The sequence below is a fragment of the Mchenga conophoros genome, linkage group LG15 (genome assembly GCF_057382185.1).
Source record: "Mchenga conophoros isolate Kocher_MC1m ecotype Shallow Benthic linkage group LG15, M_conophoros_male_GT1.1, whole genome shotgun sequence".
Taxonomy (NCBI): domain Eukaryota; kingdom Metazoa; phylum Chordata; class Actinopteri; order Cichliformes; family Cichlidae; genus Mchenga; species Mchenga conophoros.
Window position 1 is genome coordinate 12,250,586 of NC_140540.1, and position 18,851 is coordinate 12,269,436.

Sequence of the window (18,851 nt, forward strand, 5' to 3'; positions counted from 1 at the left end):
TAAAAAAATGAGGATGTTTGACAAGCAGAGGACTAAAGAAGACTACATATAAAAACTAGACGACTGAGACATGCATCTGGCTCTTCAGTTGATCCCTCTAATGTTCATTGAAGCCTTATCAGAAGTGATCTTAGTAAAAAGGTGGCTGGCATGAAGCCCTTTTTGAAGGAAAACTGGGAGAAAAGACTGAAGTATTCAAATCAAATGGCCTGCATTTGTATAGCGCTTTTCTAGTCCCTAAGGACCCCAAAGCGCTTTACACTACATTCAGTCATTCACCCATTCACACACACATTCACACACTGGTGATGGCAGCTACATTGTAGCCACAGCTGCCCTGGGGCGCACTAACAGAGGCGCCACAGTAATTTCTGGGTTTCTTGTGTAATTTCTTGTGAAATTACACAAGAACTGGACTTAAAATCAGTGGTAACAAGTCTACAGTTAAAAATTCTTATTCAAATCTTCTACAATGGAACCACAGAAAGTTCATTCTGTTCATCTGGATGTGGCGTTTTCAGCAAGCGACATGTTTTATCACTTGGATGTTTCACAAAGCGTTTCTCACTGAAAATGACACATCCTTTCTTGGGACTTGGATGATTATGCATTTCTGGTAAATCAGTAGTAGTGACATAAAATGTGTCATCCAGAAGTTCTGCTGGTGGGGAAAACAAGACAAAATCATCAAAAAGAAATGTTTTTATTGTTCTTTCTTCACAGAAAAAAAAAAAGTTTATACAGAAAAGTTACTCACATTCCTGAGAATACAGATTGATCACAGTAGATGTCTGATGGGCACTGGGGGGGACTAACATTGTTTGCAGTCAGGTTTCATGGGTTAGGTTGGGGGGAGTCCTCAGTGAAATTATCATCTCAAAACCAGCAAACGGAAAAGACAAAAAATTTCATCTTCCTGAGACACACAAACACATCCATTCAGTTACAAGACCGATGTGTCTAAAGCACAATTTCAACCTTGGGGAGGGTTAATCTTTTTTTCTCCTTTTTTTTAAGCTGTGCATTTTTCTGTACATCAATGTAGCTCAGAGAAATAAAAGTCAGTAGTACAGCATTTCAACTGCCTCCCTTGAGACAGTCATGCAAGAACCGCTCCCTGTTAGAAGACTGAACATTTGCACTAGTACATATTCACAGACATTTGTGCTTTTATGATAACTAAACTTGACATGAAGACAACTCCTGGCAAAATAGGTCGTTTATGTCATTGGCAACCACACAGTCAGATCGGTATAAATTAACTGTTTAAGTTTGAAAGCGTTCCCCTTCATTCAGGCTGAGCAAGGAGAAACAGCTCCATCTAGCTCATGGGTGGGCTAACTGCATCAAAGCAACAACTGCTTTCTGCTACTCAGGAAGGAAAAACAGATGGAAGCAAATTTTAAGCTGGGGGTAAAAGAAAACTGCTCTATCAACAGATTAAGCATGTTAAACACACTAGAGATGAGCATTTTTAGCATTTTCATTAATTACTAAAATAATGCATTTACAACACGGGCAGTGTAACTTTTGTGTGCCTTAGTTGGCAGTTGTAGTTTCTCCCCATATTTCTAAATTGTTAAATTCATCTCTACTACCACCACAACTATACTGTGTCATGGAGCAAGATAACAGTACGTGCAGTATGCTTCTGTTTTTGTACCCTCTTGAGAAATGGTATGGAAATACTTTAAAAGAGAATATGGGAAAAACTGGAGTAAACTGGAGAAATTTGGAAGCACAGATTCTATTAAAAGTAAAGTAAAAAACGCAATTTTGTAACAAGTAATTTCCTCTTGGAGAGATGTTTACACGTCGCCCTGCACTGACTTCATTGCAATACTTTAAAAAAAAAAAAAAAGAAGAACAAATTAAAGATATTTCTACGAGTAGATTTTTAATCACAGTTAAAATAAAGTTCAGTTCTGAAATAGAGAAATGAAAATATACGCTTGTTAACAACTTTATCATTTAATTTACAGCAGTGGAGCTTATTATATTCGAGGATGAGAAATTATGTAAGGAGTAAAAACTTTTCCTAGCTTCACATTTATTCCACACTTATTCAAAAGATGTCTCACAAGTTCCAGTCATCAGTAGTACATACAAAGTGTTTGGATATCCCAAAGAATTGGTGAAAAGCACATTTTATAATTCCATATAATTACATAACCCTGTTACTTCGTATATCTTGCAAACTTCATGTTAATCAAAACTCTTCCTATATCCCACTGTCAGCTTGAACAAGCCCAAAGTTTTTCTATGAATCACAATTGCTGGTGCCACTACTTTTTTCTAATGTGGACAGAACTAAAGAATAGAAAACAAACAACTAAAAAACAAAACAACCCTTCAACTTCCCTATTAAATTCCCTTTTCACAAAATGATTTTTAAAATATATCAACAGTGAGCACTAAGTTGGCAAGTTAAGGAGGCTTAAAACCTAATTTTTAAATCACAGCCTAATTTTTGGAGAAAGATATTTATCACGGTCATCCTTATGTGTGTGTTTTTGAAAAGCGATTTTTCAACTAGTATACATAAATCTTTTCAATACAATGTAGTCTTTGTAAGTATAGCAGAGTATATAAAATAATAATAAAAGCGTTACAAACAAATATTATAAGGATTTTTAGAAGATGACCCAGGCTAACTGTAAAGACAAGATGTAAAATATTGTACAGGACAGCCTTCCATCTAGGTATGCGTGTCTGAATGGATCATATTGCTTCTTCAAATCAGAACCTAGTTATTAAAAAGTTATACAATGTCTCACACACTCACACACAGCAAGAAAGATGAGTCGAATCAAAGCAGCACAACTGTAGACAGATGAAATGTGTTCCCTGTGACTTTTTCCTCAGTGGCCAAACACGTATTACGAAAAGAAATTGTGCTTTAATGTGGCGTGACAGGACTGACGCAGGAACCTCAACCACACTCCGCAGAACAGAAAGGAAACTAAATCGTTGCTGAGAATTAATGATTACATGTCGAGGTGTTCAATCTGCCGAGCCCTCACAAGTAGACTAATGGAAGACAAATGTAGTTTGATGCATATTAAGAATCTACTCAAATAAGAGCGCAGATTGTCTCAGGTTTGTGTGCTTTTAGCCGGAAATTCTTATGCCTGATCTGTGAAATCAGCCTCTCATTTATGGACATGTAGAAGCGACTCTACTGTGCACGTCCAGAGGAATTGTTAGAACTTTGCACCTCTCACAAATTTAGCACAGGCAACTCATCTTGCAACATGCTGTCTCCTCCGGAACTGCCTCGGCTTCCTCTTCCTTTTATAGAGAAGAAACTGCCTCACCACAATAGTAGCTCATGAGAGTGTGGTACACCCTAACATGTCAGATATAATACCAATGTGCGCTAACAATTAAATGATAACACAAAACAGTGGTAGTCGAGCCTCAAGCCAAATGTCACGTATTTGATTTTCTTCCAAACAGAGCAAGCGTATTTACTTTAAACATTGTTTTATCGAGCCTAAACACTGCACCTTTAAAAAAATAAAGTTTAAGAGAGCCTCAAACATACGTCACCTGACTATCTTCACCTTTAGCTTACCTATTGAACATAATTTAGATAACACACTTGTTTGTTTGTTTTTTCAAAAACAGGACAGAAGCACAAGCCTTGGCACTATTCTACGAGGATTTCCTCAGTCTTTATGGGTTCTAGTGGGGTAACAGAGTTGGACAAATCTGAGCCTTCATCTTTGGAAAATTCTTCACGTGGGAGCAGCGCACCTGCACCTGAGTTTCCCTGCAGCCCCACTAATCCCCCTTGGGTGAAACACAGATGTCTGATCACCTCATTCGGGCTAGAGAACGTAGTTGCACAAATGTTACACTTGTAAGGCTTCGATGAGCCCATAAACATCGCCTCCATCTGGTTGCTGTCGTCACCTGCAGCGCACAGCTCCATACTCTGCCGGTCCACCATGGTGTATGTGTCGGCCCCCTGGTTTAAGCACACGTGCCGGGCTGCCTGGTTGGCACGGCAAAAGCTCTTGCCACAAGTGCTGCATTTGAAAGGCTTTCCTGTGTGGATGTACATGTGTTCGCGCCAGTGGCTCTTCTGAATAAACTTGCGGCCACAAGTGGAGCACTCGTACTTCCGTCGCTTCACTTCCCGGTCCACGTCTGTGTTCTCCAGGTTGTCGATGTCTGCGATATCTGAAGGAGGAGGCGTATCGGCCTGAGAATTTAACCCTCCCACTCCCCAGCTGGAAGTGGACACCTCTGCTCGAGGAGAGTCTGAATTGGTACCTGAAACAGGGGTTTGCTCACTGTCGCTAATGATCTCGACCGCTGTCGGTGCAACCGAGCCACTTGACCCAGCCTTGTTTCCCTTTAGAACTCCCTCAGCTGGTAAGCCGTGCTCTTTAGTTATGACAAGTGAGAGTGAATTGCTGGGCTCAGTCGAGGTCTGCTGAAGAGCCTGTGTGTGCTGCAGGAGGTGCTCTCGCAGGAGACTTCTCTGGGTAAATCGACTCCTGCAGAGATGGCAGGAGTAATGCTTCCTAAAGGAGGAACTCCGCTTCATTATGCTGGGCTTTACATGGAGGATGGCACCTGCTGACGAACCGTCCGGACTTAGGATATCCATTACCCCGTCCTCAACCATAGGCTTTGCACCACTAGTTGAAGCCTCCATATCTGGGGGTGAGGAAGCTTGCTTTGGTGGTAAGGAATTTGTGTATGAACTAGTAGGCGGCGTGGCTGGATACTTTCCTTCTGAGCTCCCCTGCTCGGTATCAAAGGGTGAAGAGAGATTCTGCCGACTGGGCAGTCTGGCCGACAGCGCAACCTGTTGGTCAGAGATCTGGATGCCATAGAGAGAGGTTGAGAGGTTGATGCTTTGCTCGGGGTGGGAATACACAGACTGGCTTGCCTCCTGCAGGAGTGGATAGGCGTGCAGGAATCTGACCCCCTGCTCCAGTCGTGCAGGGTCTATGAGCTGTGGGGCAAGTTTGCCTGTGTACATCAGGTTGAGGAGGTAGCTGAAGATATCTGGCTGTATGTCCGTAGCCTTAAGACGCACACAGTCACTAAAATACATACAGAATATGGTCAGTTAACATCAAATGATACCTGAGATTTAAAAAAAAAAAAAAAAAAAGCAACAGCAAAATGCTGCAACAAGTTTCAGTTTTCAGCAGGAAAGACAACAGATTCAAGCGAGGACTCCTGATGTCTGAATAATTAAAAACCTGTAACAAGTTGTTTATCACTTTTTTGTTGTTGTTGTTTTTTCATTTTACATCTGCATTATTCTGTTTGAATGCAAATTGTCATCACTGAGGGACTTCTGAGCTATTTCTCTGATACAACTATTAGTACTCTCCCGCTATACCTGTCTTGGTGAATGAAGAGCATTCTAAAGTAGTTGGAGAAGGCAGCGAGGACAGCTTTGTGGGCTTTGAAGAAGACATCTCCTATAGCCACGGTGCAATCGCACAGGAAGCCAAACTCTCTCTGAGCGTTAAGCTGCTGCAGCAGGATAAGACCATGGTTGGCCAACTCCATTCTTCAACCTGCACAAAGACGCACAAAAACACACACAGACACAAGCGACAGTAAGTTTCCTGTCTGGAAGCAGACCAGAGTGTATTGTGACCACAAAGAGTTAGGCTGACGGTGGAGATCTAACGACCCTGTAAAGGCTAACTTGACGCAACCATAAAGAATCATTTAGTGACACTGGAGATCATTTCTCAAGCAATAATTCACAGAAACGCATGCTTATCAAAGGTATGATTTAGCAAATCCAAACATCTTAATCTGATTGGCTAACTGTATTGAACTCCTGTGGATATTGAGTGTTGTACATTGGTAGACGTGGGAAAAACAAGTCGGCTTCTTATTTAAATTTCATCCAGAACATCAGACGCATGGAAAAAATATTCTTGTTCTGAATGAACTTCAGAGACCAGACACTTTTAATCAATTTTATCCAGACTGACTGGCTGCCTTTGAAGTTTTCAAACTAGCTTTGCACTCAAGAGTCCCTAACTGACTTCTAATGGCAGTCTCAAAAACGCTACCCTGAGCTGATGAGAAAACAACAAAACCTAATCATGAAAATTGCAAAATGTCTAACAAAGGCTGTGTTTCTATGGTGATGGATATATATATCCAGGTATATTTTAACAAAAATACACCTTTAAATTGCATTTAAATTCCTATAACAGGAAACTCATCTACTAGATGTGTGAGAGAGGAACATATACAAAAACCTTTTTTTAATTAATACATAATTCTGAAAAAGGTTTCCACTCAGAATATTTAATGGAGAAATTAAAAATTATATCACCATACTACAAACAAACATTGACACAAAAAAATTTAGTCAAAGGGCCTCAAATGACATCCTGGTAGGTAGAAATTGCATGCTTTTTAAATTAACGTTATGTTTTCCACGATGTTTGAGCCTTTAAAAGTTGGAGGAGACAACCACATATAATATTCAGGTCTGAATAACACATTTGAGCTCTTTTAAAAACTGTGTCCTACGGTGAAAGTGCACTAACTGTTATATACTATATCTGCAGCTCTTGTCTGTGTACAATTAACTTTTTGAAGCACTCAGTTCTGGGTAAGTCCTGGGAATTCAAACTCAAGGAGCATTTCTGAGCTCTGCGGCTTCACCTAACCAATGAGATGAGCTTTTGCTGACCCTAGGTCACCGGAGGACTGAGAGGGCTTTGGGCGATCACATGACCAGGGTTATGGGTGTCGACACACATTCCTAAGACAAACTGGTTCTAGCCCTGTTCAGTAGATAACCATGTGGATCTCCTTGCTACAACAGTTCTCCACATCACGCAAGCAGACAATAAGGGACACCTCACCACTTAACTTCTCATACAGATCAGAATGTGTAGCACCACAAAAAAAGCATTCAAAAGCCCTCCGCACATCTGCTTCAGAGGTCAGAGTGCAAAGAAGCTGGCATTGCAGCACACCAGGAACATGCTAGAGTTTCTGCAATAAAAACTGGCACAGAAGGCTCAGAAGACTAAATCATAATATAGACCACCTTTGATTCTGTCACACGTAATATTAATATACACTAGGTAGATACACCTTGCTAGAATTACAATTCAGCACTAAATCCAACCTCCACCAATGCTAAATTGCTCACTTTTCTTCATTCACAACAGACAGCTTACAGTCAATTACAGGTGAAATGAATGATCACTCAATCAATCAATAATAACTTTTCTTAAAAAGTATTTTGCCCTAATTTGGTCATCATACATTAGACATTAACAAGCTAAAAATAACAGTACAGAACAATCTGTGGTTCCAGTTTATATTTCTTCTGCTCTTCTCTGTAAAGATGGGCCCCACTACCTTAAATATCTAACCTCACAATATTACACCATCTATGTCAGTGACGATCTGTGCTTTTTATTCAGAATACCTCACAATTCCAAACCGCCATCATCTCCAAACCATGTCTCTAAAATAAATGGAGAAAAAAATGAACATCCTAATTTTTATGATTTTACTGCTAGGTTATTTTTATCTAGGTGTGCTACAGCTGCGTGTCCTCTTTACAGCACTGCTATATACCTAACAATCAATGAATGGTCTTATTAATAGTTGCCCTGATCCTGGGTACCTACTCTATCACAACATCATAGTTGCTTTTTGAGTACAGTGACATGCATCATGTATGTTATATATCTAATTTTATGTTCACTAGTTTTCGGTTTACAAAGCAGCACAGGAAAACTAAAAGCAACACGACAGAGGCAAATGTTGTCCTTAATAGCTGCTAAACCCACAAGAGAACCAGAAATCATTAATGTATCAGAATCTTCAGTCATTAATTGACTGCTCTTTCTTAATAAATAACCTTTTCACTTATAGATAGATAGATAGATAGATAGATAGATAGATAGATAGATACTGCAAAAGTATTTATTTCTATATGCTGCGGGTTTCTGCAACACCAGAAATCGCGGTGAGCCTCCGAATCCGCCTGTTTTCTTAAAGCAGTCTAATTTGGGGCTTCACTTACGCGATTTTGTAAGATAACAGTACTATTTAACCGCAATCGAGCAACTCGAAAGCCAATAGAGTACGTCTTAATCAATACTAAGTTGTTCGTAACAATGTTGCACCGCCCCCGCTGTGATGTAGACACGTGGAACAGTTACTTCCGTAGTGAGATTCTCCAAAAAAAATACACCGTACAAGTGCCCATGAGGGAAGCATGCGAGGAAGGTAAACACGCTACAGAAATAAAGCATTTCATTACAGAGAACAGAAAATTATACGTCGAGTACATAAAGAAGCCCAGACGGAGCGTACAACACAAGCGCGCTTGGACTGAGTCCTGCCCCTGCCTCAGGTCTCTCTCGGTTGCTATTGCTAGCGCGAGAAAACGGACGTGCGCGCTCGCGCGCGGCCAACACACACATACGAGGAAGGAGAGCGAGCGACGCAAGGGGGATGGGGCTGGTCACGAACGCGTTTCTTTTAACTTCCCCGTGACAATTACAGTATTAGCCGAAGCACACACGAGTAGCGCACTAATTTTACAATACAAGTAAACGAACTGGCTGGTATGTCGCTAAAAATAACCGTACCTGCGCGCTCCTTAAATTGGCGGAGTTTGCCGTGTCGCCGTTGTTTGTTTGTTACCGGAGACTCGTCCGTCCTCTGGGCTCGCAGCAGCTTCAACTGTTCCTTGTAAACGCTGCATTCGTTGGCAGCGGAGAGGGTCGTCCGTCGGTGTTTTCCGGTTAGGGGTTTTACGTTACAATCACATGACTGTGGGTAAAAGCCAGCCAAAAACAGCCGTTGTAAAATCCGTTGAGCAGGGGGCGTTTGAGTTAACGTTAATTTCCCGCACTGTGTAACCGCCGCGAGATCAACCCCCGCTTGCCAGCTTTCTTTTTTTTTTTTGACAGTCGGCCGAAGAGGTTGAACACAAACAGCCAGCAGCTCCACGCAGTCCGCGAGTTAATAATTGTGCCGCTGCCGTTAACGACACGTAAACATAAAACCAAACTGTGGCAGTGAGTGTCTCTGTGTGTTGGCCATGACTTTTTGGCCACATTACAAACTGCGTTACTCACAGTCGTCTCATGTTTGCATATAAGGTTAAAGTAGATTTTCAACAAGTTAAAGGGCAGTATAGAGATACTTAAGCTAGGCTAACGCAACCGTGCATGTCGGGGGCTGTTGCAGACATCAAATAACGGTTCAAAAGACGAATTAAGATATCTAGGTTTAAATGGTCATTATGATTTTACTTTTGTTTTTAACAGTAATAATAATTAGGGGAGAAATACTAATTTGTTTATTTTTATTTACAACTTTAACACTTAAATAATTTTTATAGTATTTCTTAAATCAGATAAGAATATTAAATGTATTCACACTGATTATTAAAAGATTGCATTGTTCTTTGGAATAAGAAAAGTGGTCGCTTTTATGAAGAAGACACCATACTTAATATACCTGTTTAGATTATAATCGAGTAATAATTATATTGCAGTTGAAAACCTAACTGTATGATGATGAATTATATATAACTCAAACATCCACAATCCTGCTGCTGAACTAAAGCATGGTGTATATATTGTTTTGCTGTGCATGTCTATATTATACATAATACTGTCAATATTCCATGCATATACTGTATATATAACTAGTGATCCATCTGTTATTTGTTCCACAATTTATTGCACTCTGCACCATTGCATTGCAAATATAAATCTAAACACACTGTACACGTTGTTATTGTTTGTGTTACGTTGCTGTTGTCTTTTTGTCTATTCTGTTAAGTACATTGAGAACAAAGAGAAAAAAGAACAGCACAAATCCTTGTTTGATTTCATATAAGATAAGAGATAAGAGAGATAAGATAGAACTTTATTAATCCCTCGGGTGGGTTCCTCTGGGAAATTCGATTTCCAAAAAAGCACAGCACCGACAGAAGTTACAGAGTTATACACACACACACATATATATATATATATACACACACACACACACACACATATATATAAATACAGAGACAATATAAATAAAATATACGAAGGGGATAAATAGAATAAATAGGAATAAAAATAAAAATACAAGTGAATTGCACATTTCAAGTATTGAGTCTATTGCACCGTTGACTATTTACAAAAGTATTGCACAGTGAGGTGAAGAGGCACTACAGCTTAGTTGTTCCCTCCTTTGTCCTCCTGTTTCCCCTCCCTCTCCCCTCCAGAGAGGAGTTAAACAGTCTGATGGCGTGTGGGACAAAGGAGTTTTTAAGTCTGTTAGTTCTTGTATGTTCTTGTCTGTTAGATCATATACTTGATCGATAAAGCTGATTCTGATTGTGATCACTGTTGGTCTGTTTTGGTTCCAGTTTCTTAAACAAATCCCTTTATCTTTCAGCAAAACAGAATTTCAGAATTCAAGAATCACGTTAAGTAGATCTGTAACACAACTTAAAAGTCTACACTCTCTTTTTATGGTAACTACTTGGTTCCTATATGACTATATCATGTCACATGTTTGGGTAATGTTATATTTAGATATTTTATCAGTATTCTGGCTATTTATTGTCACTTCTTTTTTATTTGTGGAACTAAAGTAATTTCCTGCCACATCTGTAAAAGAGTACAAATAGTAGCAAAGAAACCAACGCTGTACTCTGTATTCTGTAGTGGTAACTTGCCTTGGCAGTGTTATATGTGTAAATTCCTAGTTGCAAACACAGTTAAGGTCTAATATTTCATTAACTTTGTATCACCCAATCACTTGGACACCAACTATAACATTTCTGTTTCTTTTATTTTCAAAAGTTTAATTCCTCAATAAAAAGATGTCCCCTACATCAGTGAAAGTTGCCCAGCAAAGCAAGCTAAAAAATATGTTGCAGAGTTACTTCTTGGAACAGGTTTGGTTGTGATGTCACCAGACATGCTCACCGGTGTGCACCTTAAACTCGTGTTATAGGCGAGACACTTTCCACCTACAACTATGTGATGTGAAAACTCTGAAAATGCATCAATTTGTATAGAGTTCAGGAGGGGGCTTTAAGTTACAGCTGTTACTTTGTGAGCTCAAAAAAAAGAAAAGAAAAAAAAAAACAAATGCATTGGGAAACTCAAAATGTTGGAAGTCTTATTCTGAAAAGTTTTGTGAAGGGGAAGTAGTTTCAGTTGAATTTTAACCAAAACCAGAGACACAGAAAGTATAGGCGGAGCTTTTCACGAGTGTACTTTGGAGTCATGTCAATATTTTGTCATCAGATGTTGTCATCAGCAAGTTGCTGGATGTTGTCCCAGTGTAAACACCTTTTTTTTTTCCAAGGCCTGCCATTACTGAGCTACATTTAAGGACACAGGGTTCACAAGGGAGGATGAACCTAAGCAAGTTGTGGCTCTTTGAAAATGCTTGCTTTGCAGGAGGCTGGGTGGAGTCTATTCAAAGGAGGGGATAAAATGGCTATTAGGTGGGGACGTAAGGGCTTTTAAGTCTTTGTCCTGTTAAAAAAAAGGAGAAACAATCTTGGCCATTACTTAAGCTACTCGGTTAATAAAAATGTAGATTTATGGATGGTTCAAAATATTTAACAAGCAAAACATGGATGAAGACCACGAGGACGTCAAGAACAAAAGCATATTTGATTACTGAAAGATGTACTGAATGTAGTAGATAAACTGTAAACCACTGGATCACTGTTACTGTTTACAATGAGGATCAATACATTCAAGCTTTATTCTGTGTCATTAGGATAAATGTACTCCTTCCCACGTTTGTTTATATGGACTTAATCTGTCTTAAATTTTCTCAGAACAACTTATTCTTTGCAGTTATTACCGGTTAATTCATCTGCGCTGCAGTAACGTATCTTTTAACACGAGAATGGTGAGATTTGTGCCTGTCCCTGCAGTTTATAGGGGCTTGTCGCACAAACGAAATCCTGCTGTTAAGTAATGCATGGCGTGACTGCGTGTGGGGAGCTGAAACACCCAGCTGAACAAGGCCTTTAACGTTAACTGCCGCCCTGCCCCCGTCCTTGGCCTGTTTTGAAACCGGAGTGGTGAGTCACTGCTCTCTCGGTTTAGAAAAACAGATCCGGCCAGGCTGGGGCCCGGCGGGGGGATGGGAAGCCGGCGATAGATGAACAGCGGAGGTGGACGCAGCTGGACTCCCACTCCCAAGGACCCCGACATCCTGACAACCGCCCGGTCGTGTTCCCATAGTGACCGCGGGGATGATCTGAGAGAAGGGAAAGCACCGCCTGAATTAATTGATATGCGCATCTCTCCAGGCCAGTAATCGTGATAGCAGAGTCAGTTGGCCATGTTTCTCATAAAAGGGGAAGCCCGGATCCCCCCCACCCCCCACCCCACAAAAAAAAGAAAGAAAAACGGACCGACCGCGAATTTACGTCATTAGGCCTACTCTGTTGCCATGTTTTGTTTGTTTTATTTTGTTGTATTTTTTCCTGGAGCTGATCAAACACGACATATACAGTGCATGTTACCCTGTTATTTTTGGTATACCAGAGTCATGTGTATCACAAGCTAAAAAATAACGTATTAGATTTTGTATTCTTTAGCTGTTAGTTTGACTGCTCTTCTGTTACTTGCCAATTACATTTTCCATTTTCGTTAATCATTGATTGGTTGATTTTCGTAACCTTCTTGGCTATACATGAAGGAGTCGTTAAAAAGGGTGTCAGTAGGTCAACTTTTCTCTAAACCTTTCGGTCAATGCTTGTCTGCCGAAAAGTGATTTCCGATTTTTTCCATGTGATCATGTGTTAGTATCTTTATTTACATTAGTAAATACACCGTAGTGAATGTGATTTAGATAGATATTACATAGATAAAATAAAGTCTCTGCATTTGACACCGACTCTGTGTTACTGTGCACATTATAATCAATCAAGTTATTTTTGGTCATTAAAGTATGCTCATAGAACTGTACAATTTCCTCTGCCTTCTTGGCCAGATCTGTCTTGAAAAATAAATTTTTACATTTACGCCATCTCATATAAAAATATTAAGTTGAATTGTTTCATGTTCAGACTTAAACTTTAAAAAAAAAAAACAAGTTTTATCTTGTAAGAGCAAGGATTACGTTTTGTTTTTTACCTGGTTAAATAAAGGAAATGTAGCAGTTGCCAAAAAAGATTCGATGTTTTACATGTGCGTGTTTTTGTTTCACATGTTGGCCGGCAAACTAATGAAAAACACAGCTAGTTGTTATTGATGTAGAATTTAGTAAAGGTTTTAAGAAGGAAGAAGAAACAACATATATAACATATTAATATATAACATAACCCATTCATAACTCCTTTTGCCCACATTCTATATTTACTAATATAAGCAAACATATTACACATAAAAAACGACACTTGTATGCATTGTTATTCTTCCACATTTGACAAGGGTCAGAAACAGGAAGTCAATGGAAACCGCAGTACCCAACCCCGCCCACTTCTCCTCCCCTTTTGCCGCCAAAAACCCTTTGGCCTTTTCTAATAGGATGAATGAATGTCTCCATGACAATAGTTTCCCTGGACAACAAGTGATGCTCAGCGTGCTACCTCAGCAGCTCAATGCAACGCGGCAGGCGTACCAACCTTAGAGCCACCTGAGATAACACCAGCTTTGAGACCTTTGATATTTAAGGTAATATGTATTGCTGAAACAGTTGATACGACTTGAAAATGCAGTCTCGGTAACAGTTTGACAGGTTGTCAGCACTGTAGTTTACGTGTTAACCGTTAGATGGTAGTATCGTGTCCCTCACTAAAAGCACAAAGCGCAAGTGGGAAGAAATGTATTTTTTACAAATGTAAAAATATTCTTAGCAAAAATAAGAAGTGAACCCTGGGGCAACCTATCTCAACACGTGACTTCTGCAGAAAAGCAGACGTCACCTTTAACCTCCTAGCTATTCAAGAAACTTTATTGCTGTCCCAGTGCTTTTATTGATAAAGTTTGAATTTGAACCCCTGCTAACATCATGGCGACGGATCAAACTATGCACGGAGTTCCCCCTTCATTGTCTGCCAGAGTGGTTGGGTAGGTTGACAGCTGATTACTTGACTTTATCGCAGAATTTTTAATAACCTGGGGATTTATGTTTCCTTATGAAAATGGTCTCGTAACGTTGGGACGGTAGAGTCCAGACTAGCAATAGCATTAGCTTCCTGCTAGCTGTAAGTTGGCAGTGATGGTGTGTAGATATTCAAGCACAGGACGTTGTTTAGGTCAAACCAGAAATTTTATGGGTAAACAAAGATAAGCATGCGAAGGTAATATCACTCCAGGGAGTATACTTTTTGTATTCCACAAAGAAAAAGCTAAGCTTACAGATGGCTTATTAGCTAGTTAACTTGCAAATCAGTGCTGCAGTATAAAAGGGAGATATTCTTGGTTATATGTTTTCTCTGCAGGTCATTTGCTTATTTGACCGTTAGAGACAGACTACCCACCATCCTGACCAAAGTTGTTGACACAATTCATCGCAATAAAAACAAGTTTTTTGAGGAATACGGAGAGGTAAGACCACGTTCATTCAATTGAGGCAGTTATGAGGTTCACGTTAAGACTTGCGTTGGATTTTGCCGGTGCTTCCCCTTTATTTTCAACCAGGTGGGTATCCAGGCAGAGAAGCAAGCTATATCTCTGCTATCTAAGCTGAGGAATGAGCTGCAAACTGACAAGCCAGTGCTAGCACTGACAGACGGCCTACCGGACACAGATTCCTGGAACCAATACCTAGAGAGGCAGCAGAGACTGCAAGGTGACCAGGAGCCTGTCAGCTGGTTCAAGTCTCCCTGGCTTTACGTGGAGTGCTACATGTACCGTAGGATACACGAGGCGCTCTTGCTCAAGTGAGAAGCATTTATATGTTACAATGGAAGCTACTGTAGATGTAAACCCTGGAATTTTGTAATAACTTTTAGTATATTACTGAGGGATACTTTTATATACTGACAAAACCTTGGTACTGACTGATATAGTGGTGCATAGAAAAACAAAAACACAGTGGCATTGGTTAGTGGATAAATGATTTTGACCATCAACATCAACCTTGAGTTTCACAACCGGTGGACCTTCAGTAAATATGTTCCTCTGCCAAGGCTTGTATTTATCTCTTTGTTTGTTAGCCAGGTTAGACAAAAATTAACACAACTGAATTTCATGAAACTTTATGCAAAGGTACAATAGAAGACAAGGAAGCATCCACTTAGTTGTTGTGTAAATCCAGATCAGTTGCTTTGAAAATCTGAGCTCTATCTTTGGCAGAGGATATGCTCTCCAATTCCCCTTCTCATTTCTTTTTAGATTGTGTTTGTTTAGTTTTTGTTATGATTTCTGTTATGATTTTATTTCTTCTTTTATTTCAGTCCTCCCATCAGTGACTTTGATGTCTTTAATGAGGGAAAGACTCAGAGCTTTACTGAGTCTTCACAGGCTGTGATGTCCTTGTGTACGTACTTGGAGGGCATCAAGAACAACATAGACGAGCTGTCTACGAATCCGCTGTTTGAGCATTTCAGCAAACTAATGCAGGTCAGTTCAATTTATGTCCTTAAAGCTATACATTTACAAGATTCTCAGTATGTAAGTTACTATTCTTTTTTTTCAATTTTCCATTTGTATTTATTTAAATTATTTATTTATTTATTTAAAACTTTGCTTTTTAGTATTTAAAAGTGAGTGATTCTGGCTACACCTGAGATGAATGGTCCTCTTGTGAATCCTTGTTGTGATTGGTAGCCTAATTTAAAATGAACCCACTAATACCAGTGGGATTAGACCTTCATAACTGCAATAAATGTGGTGCATTAGTTCTTGGAGATTTTATGTTTTACAGTATTCAGTTACTATTTATTGAATACATTTTGTGACTCTTTTAAGGTATCTCTGTGGGGAAACAAGTGTGATCTGTCAATATCTGCTGGCCAAGAGAACTCCCAGAAGACCAGTCCACTAGATTCCCTCTACAGCCTCCTGCCCTTCATCCTGGTGGATGACACCAAAAGGGTATGGTCAGCTCTTATTTCTGCGCAGAGGCCAAGGGAGTCAGGGAAAAACAATGCAGACAGAGTGGACATTGTTCTAGACAATGCTGGCTTCGAGTTGGTCACTGACTTGGTCTTAGCCGACTTCCTGGTTTCCTCTGGCCTTGCACGTCAGATTCATTTTCATGGCAAATCCATCCCGTGGTTTGTCTCTGACGTCACAGCTAAAGATTTTCAGTGGACCATTCGGCAGGCCATGGCAACCAATCACAAGTGGGTTTCCAAATGTGGTGTTCAGTGGCAGAGGTACTTGAAAGAGGGAATGTGGTGCTATCATGATCATCCTTTCTGGACACAGCCCCATGAGTTCTGCGACATGGCAGCCGATGCTCCTGACCTGTATACAACCCTGCAGGGAGCAGACCTGGTGCTGTTTAAAGGCGATCTCAACTACAGGAAGCTGACTGGAGACAGGGACTGGGAGCACACAGTAAGCTTTGAAACTGCACTGCGAGGCTTTGGGCCTGCAACGCTGTGCAGCCTGAGGACTCTCAAGGCCAACATTCAGGTTGGTCTGCAACCGGGACAAGGGGAGAAGCTTACCTCCCAAGAGCCAAGCTGGATGACTAGCGGCAAGTACGCTGTGATTCAGTTCCACAATCCAAAGTCAGAATAGTAAGGTTCAAATCAGGAACTCACTTTGATGACATGGGTTTAAAAAGAAGCTTCATAAGCAGGCGATACCTTTAAACCACTAGACACTTAAGTTAGGGGAATTGTTAAATGTTGTTTACTAGCACTTCATCAAGTTTGATTCAGGAACGCGCACAATAATTAATACTCAGTAATAATTTCATAAAAAGCCATCTCATATCAAAATTTCACCTCCTACATTTTATCCTACATGTGTAGTAAACCATGAATTTAGTCATACTGTTTACAGGTTAATGCTGTGAGCAATCAATTACTGAGAAAAAATTGAGTATGAATTCTATAGCAGAAACAGTTTTGCATGCAGTTGTGAGAATGATGTAAATCTAACTTATAGTTTGTTTGGGTTTTTTTGTTGTTGTTGTTGTTGTTGTTGTTTTTCTTTCTTTTTTTTATCTTTTTTTTTTTATTCAGCTCAGGTTGTTTTACTCCGTGTGATTACAGCGAGTTAAGTTCACCAAAAGCAGATCATAACATTTTTTGAAAATTACATTGTTGTTGGAGCAGTGTAACAATAAGTGGCATGTGCTTGTTTTGCTTAAAATGGGAACCTGGACCTCTATCTCCATAGATAAAAGTGGATGTCTCTTTGCACATTGTCATGTCGTTTGTCACTTTTAGTAATCAACAGGTGATGTTAACTGGATCCCATAGTGCTGCTGGGTGAAAATGTTATTTTGATCATTTGTTTTGATTTAATAAATCACTACTATGACTCTGCTCTTTTTCCTTTTGTCGTACTTTACAAGCAAGAAAAATGTTTTTTGGTTTTTTTTGTATACTAATAGCTATTTTGTAAATTTGTCCATATTGAAATGAATGCATTTCTGAAAGTGCTATAACTAAATTTAAGGATATAATTCCTCCACTGTAACCTTCTTGAATACCACGTGCCAACACAGTGCAGAGTAGCTGCCTAAACTCTACATTATTGTAAGGACTTTACCATTATTATAGGGTCCTTTACCTTACAGTGTGAAGCACCTTGAGGTGACTGCTGTTGTGATTTGATCTTAAATTTGACCTGTATTTTTGGTCTTGCATGTAACAGTGTAACAGGAGAGTTTAATTTACATGTATACACAGCAAAATATAAAGACCCAGTTAACCTTAATGTTAAAACAATGAACAAATACATTTGTAAACACACAATCTCTTATAAGGTAGTCGGTTCACCAGGGTTGTGACTTTAGTCTGTATTTATAAGAGTGTTTTCCTGATGACCTTTCATTTACTCAGGTCGGGTTGGACCAAGAAAAATGGCCAACAAAACAGCTGGAAATGCTGCAGTATGTGCATTACAATTCAGAATGAGCTGTAACAACACTGGCATAATTTAGGCTGCTCTGATGCTTTGTGAATGTGGTACCTTATGAAAATGAGGCCTTATTACTGCAGGAAGCATCTTATCTTGAATCATTTAGGTGATTTAGCTGTTTCATTTCTCACCCTTCATTTTCTTTTCCCCTGGTGTAACAATGTCTTCATTTTACTCTAGGGAAAATAGAAAAAATCATCAGGGCCACTTGTTTTCCACTTGACCTGACATGTCCTGAAAATTGGGCTGTTTACACAAGAAAGATGTACCACAGAGAAAGGAAAATTAGGGCTCCGTGTCAAGTTTTCTCCCCCACTTGGTGGTAGCCATTAATTATTGCATGAGAACATGTTTGACTTTATAAATTTCTCACATAAATTACAACATGTCTCACTTGAGTAGCAAGAAGACGTGAATTCAAATGGCCCAAATAATTTTTGTGCGTCTTTCTGTCATTGACTCCGAAATCTGTAAACAGTTATTTTTTACATTTGATTTTTATCAACAGTGGTTGGTCGGTCCCTTGGCTTTGTTTTTGTACACATAGTGTTCTGCTTCGCCTGTGATTTGAACGGATAAAGTGATGATTAACTGGTCCATGCTGTGGATCTGTAACTTATATCAACCTTCCCTTAATGGAATGTGACTCAGAAGGTATCTTTTAAAATTTCTCTCAGATTTATTGCAATTTTTAACGAGAAGAAATAAATGTGAAGCATAAAAATGATTATCAATCTCTTCATTGGGGATTGATTGTGTAATTACTCGCTGTCAGAAAGAGATTTGACCTCCTGCTTT

General features: G+C 39.6%; 2 protein-coding genes across 2 annotated transcripts; one reads left to right on the forward strand and one right to left on the reverse strand.

The window, feature by feature from the left end:
- Nucleotides 1–687: 687 nt before the first annotated feature.
- On the reverse strand, nt 688–8,975 carry zbtb2b (zinc finger and BTB domain containing 2b). Its single transcript, XM_085247603.1, has 3 exons — nt 8,616–8,975; nt 5,369–5,549; nt 688–5,063 (listed from the first exon to the last, which is right to left on the reverse strand). Exons 2-3 carry the CDS (start codon nt 5,539–5,541, stop codon nt 3,653–3,655), a joined length of 1,584 nt encoding a protein of 527 aa, XP_085103729.1. The 5' UTR covers nt 5,542–5,549; nt 8,616–8,975; the 3' UTR covers nt 688–3,652.
- A 4,783-nt stretch (nt 8,976–13,758) lies between these two features.
- Nucleotides 13,759–17,455, forward strand: dcph1 (damage control phosphatase 1). Its single transcript, XM_085247604.1, has 5 exons — nt 13,759–14,075; nt 14,450–14,555; nt 14,649–14,890; nt 15,407–15,572; nt 15,921–17,455. Exons 1-5 carry the CDS (start codon nt 14,017–14,019, stop codon nt 16,698–16,700), a joined length of 1,353 nt encoding a protein of 450 aa, XP_085103730.1. The 5' UTR covers nt 13,759–14,016; the 3' UTR covers nt 16,701–17,455.
- Nucleotides 17,456–18,851: the final 1,396 nt, after the last annotated feature.

Coding starts and splice junctions, on each gene's coding strand:
- dcph1 (XM_085247604.1), top strand. CDS start 14,017: ATGGCGACGGATCAAACTATGCACGGAGTTCCCCCTTCATTGTCTGCC. Junction 14,076..14,449: donor TTGTCTGCCAGAGTGGTTGG/GTAGGTTGACAG, acceptor TTTTCTCTGCAG/GTCATTTGCTTATTTGACCG. Junction 14,556..14,648: donor TTTTTGAGGAATACGGAGAG/GTAAGACCACGT, acceptor ATTTTCAACCAG/GTGGGTATCCAGGCAGAGAA.
- zbtb2b (XM_085247603.1), bottom strand. CDS start 5,541: ATGGAGTTGGCCAACCATGGTCTTATCCTGCTGCAGCAGCTTAACGCT. Junction 5,064..5,368: donor CTCTTCATTCACCAAGACAG/GTATAGCGGGAG, acceptor TATGTATTTTAG/TGACTGTGTGCGTCTTAAGG.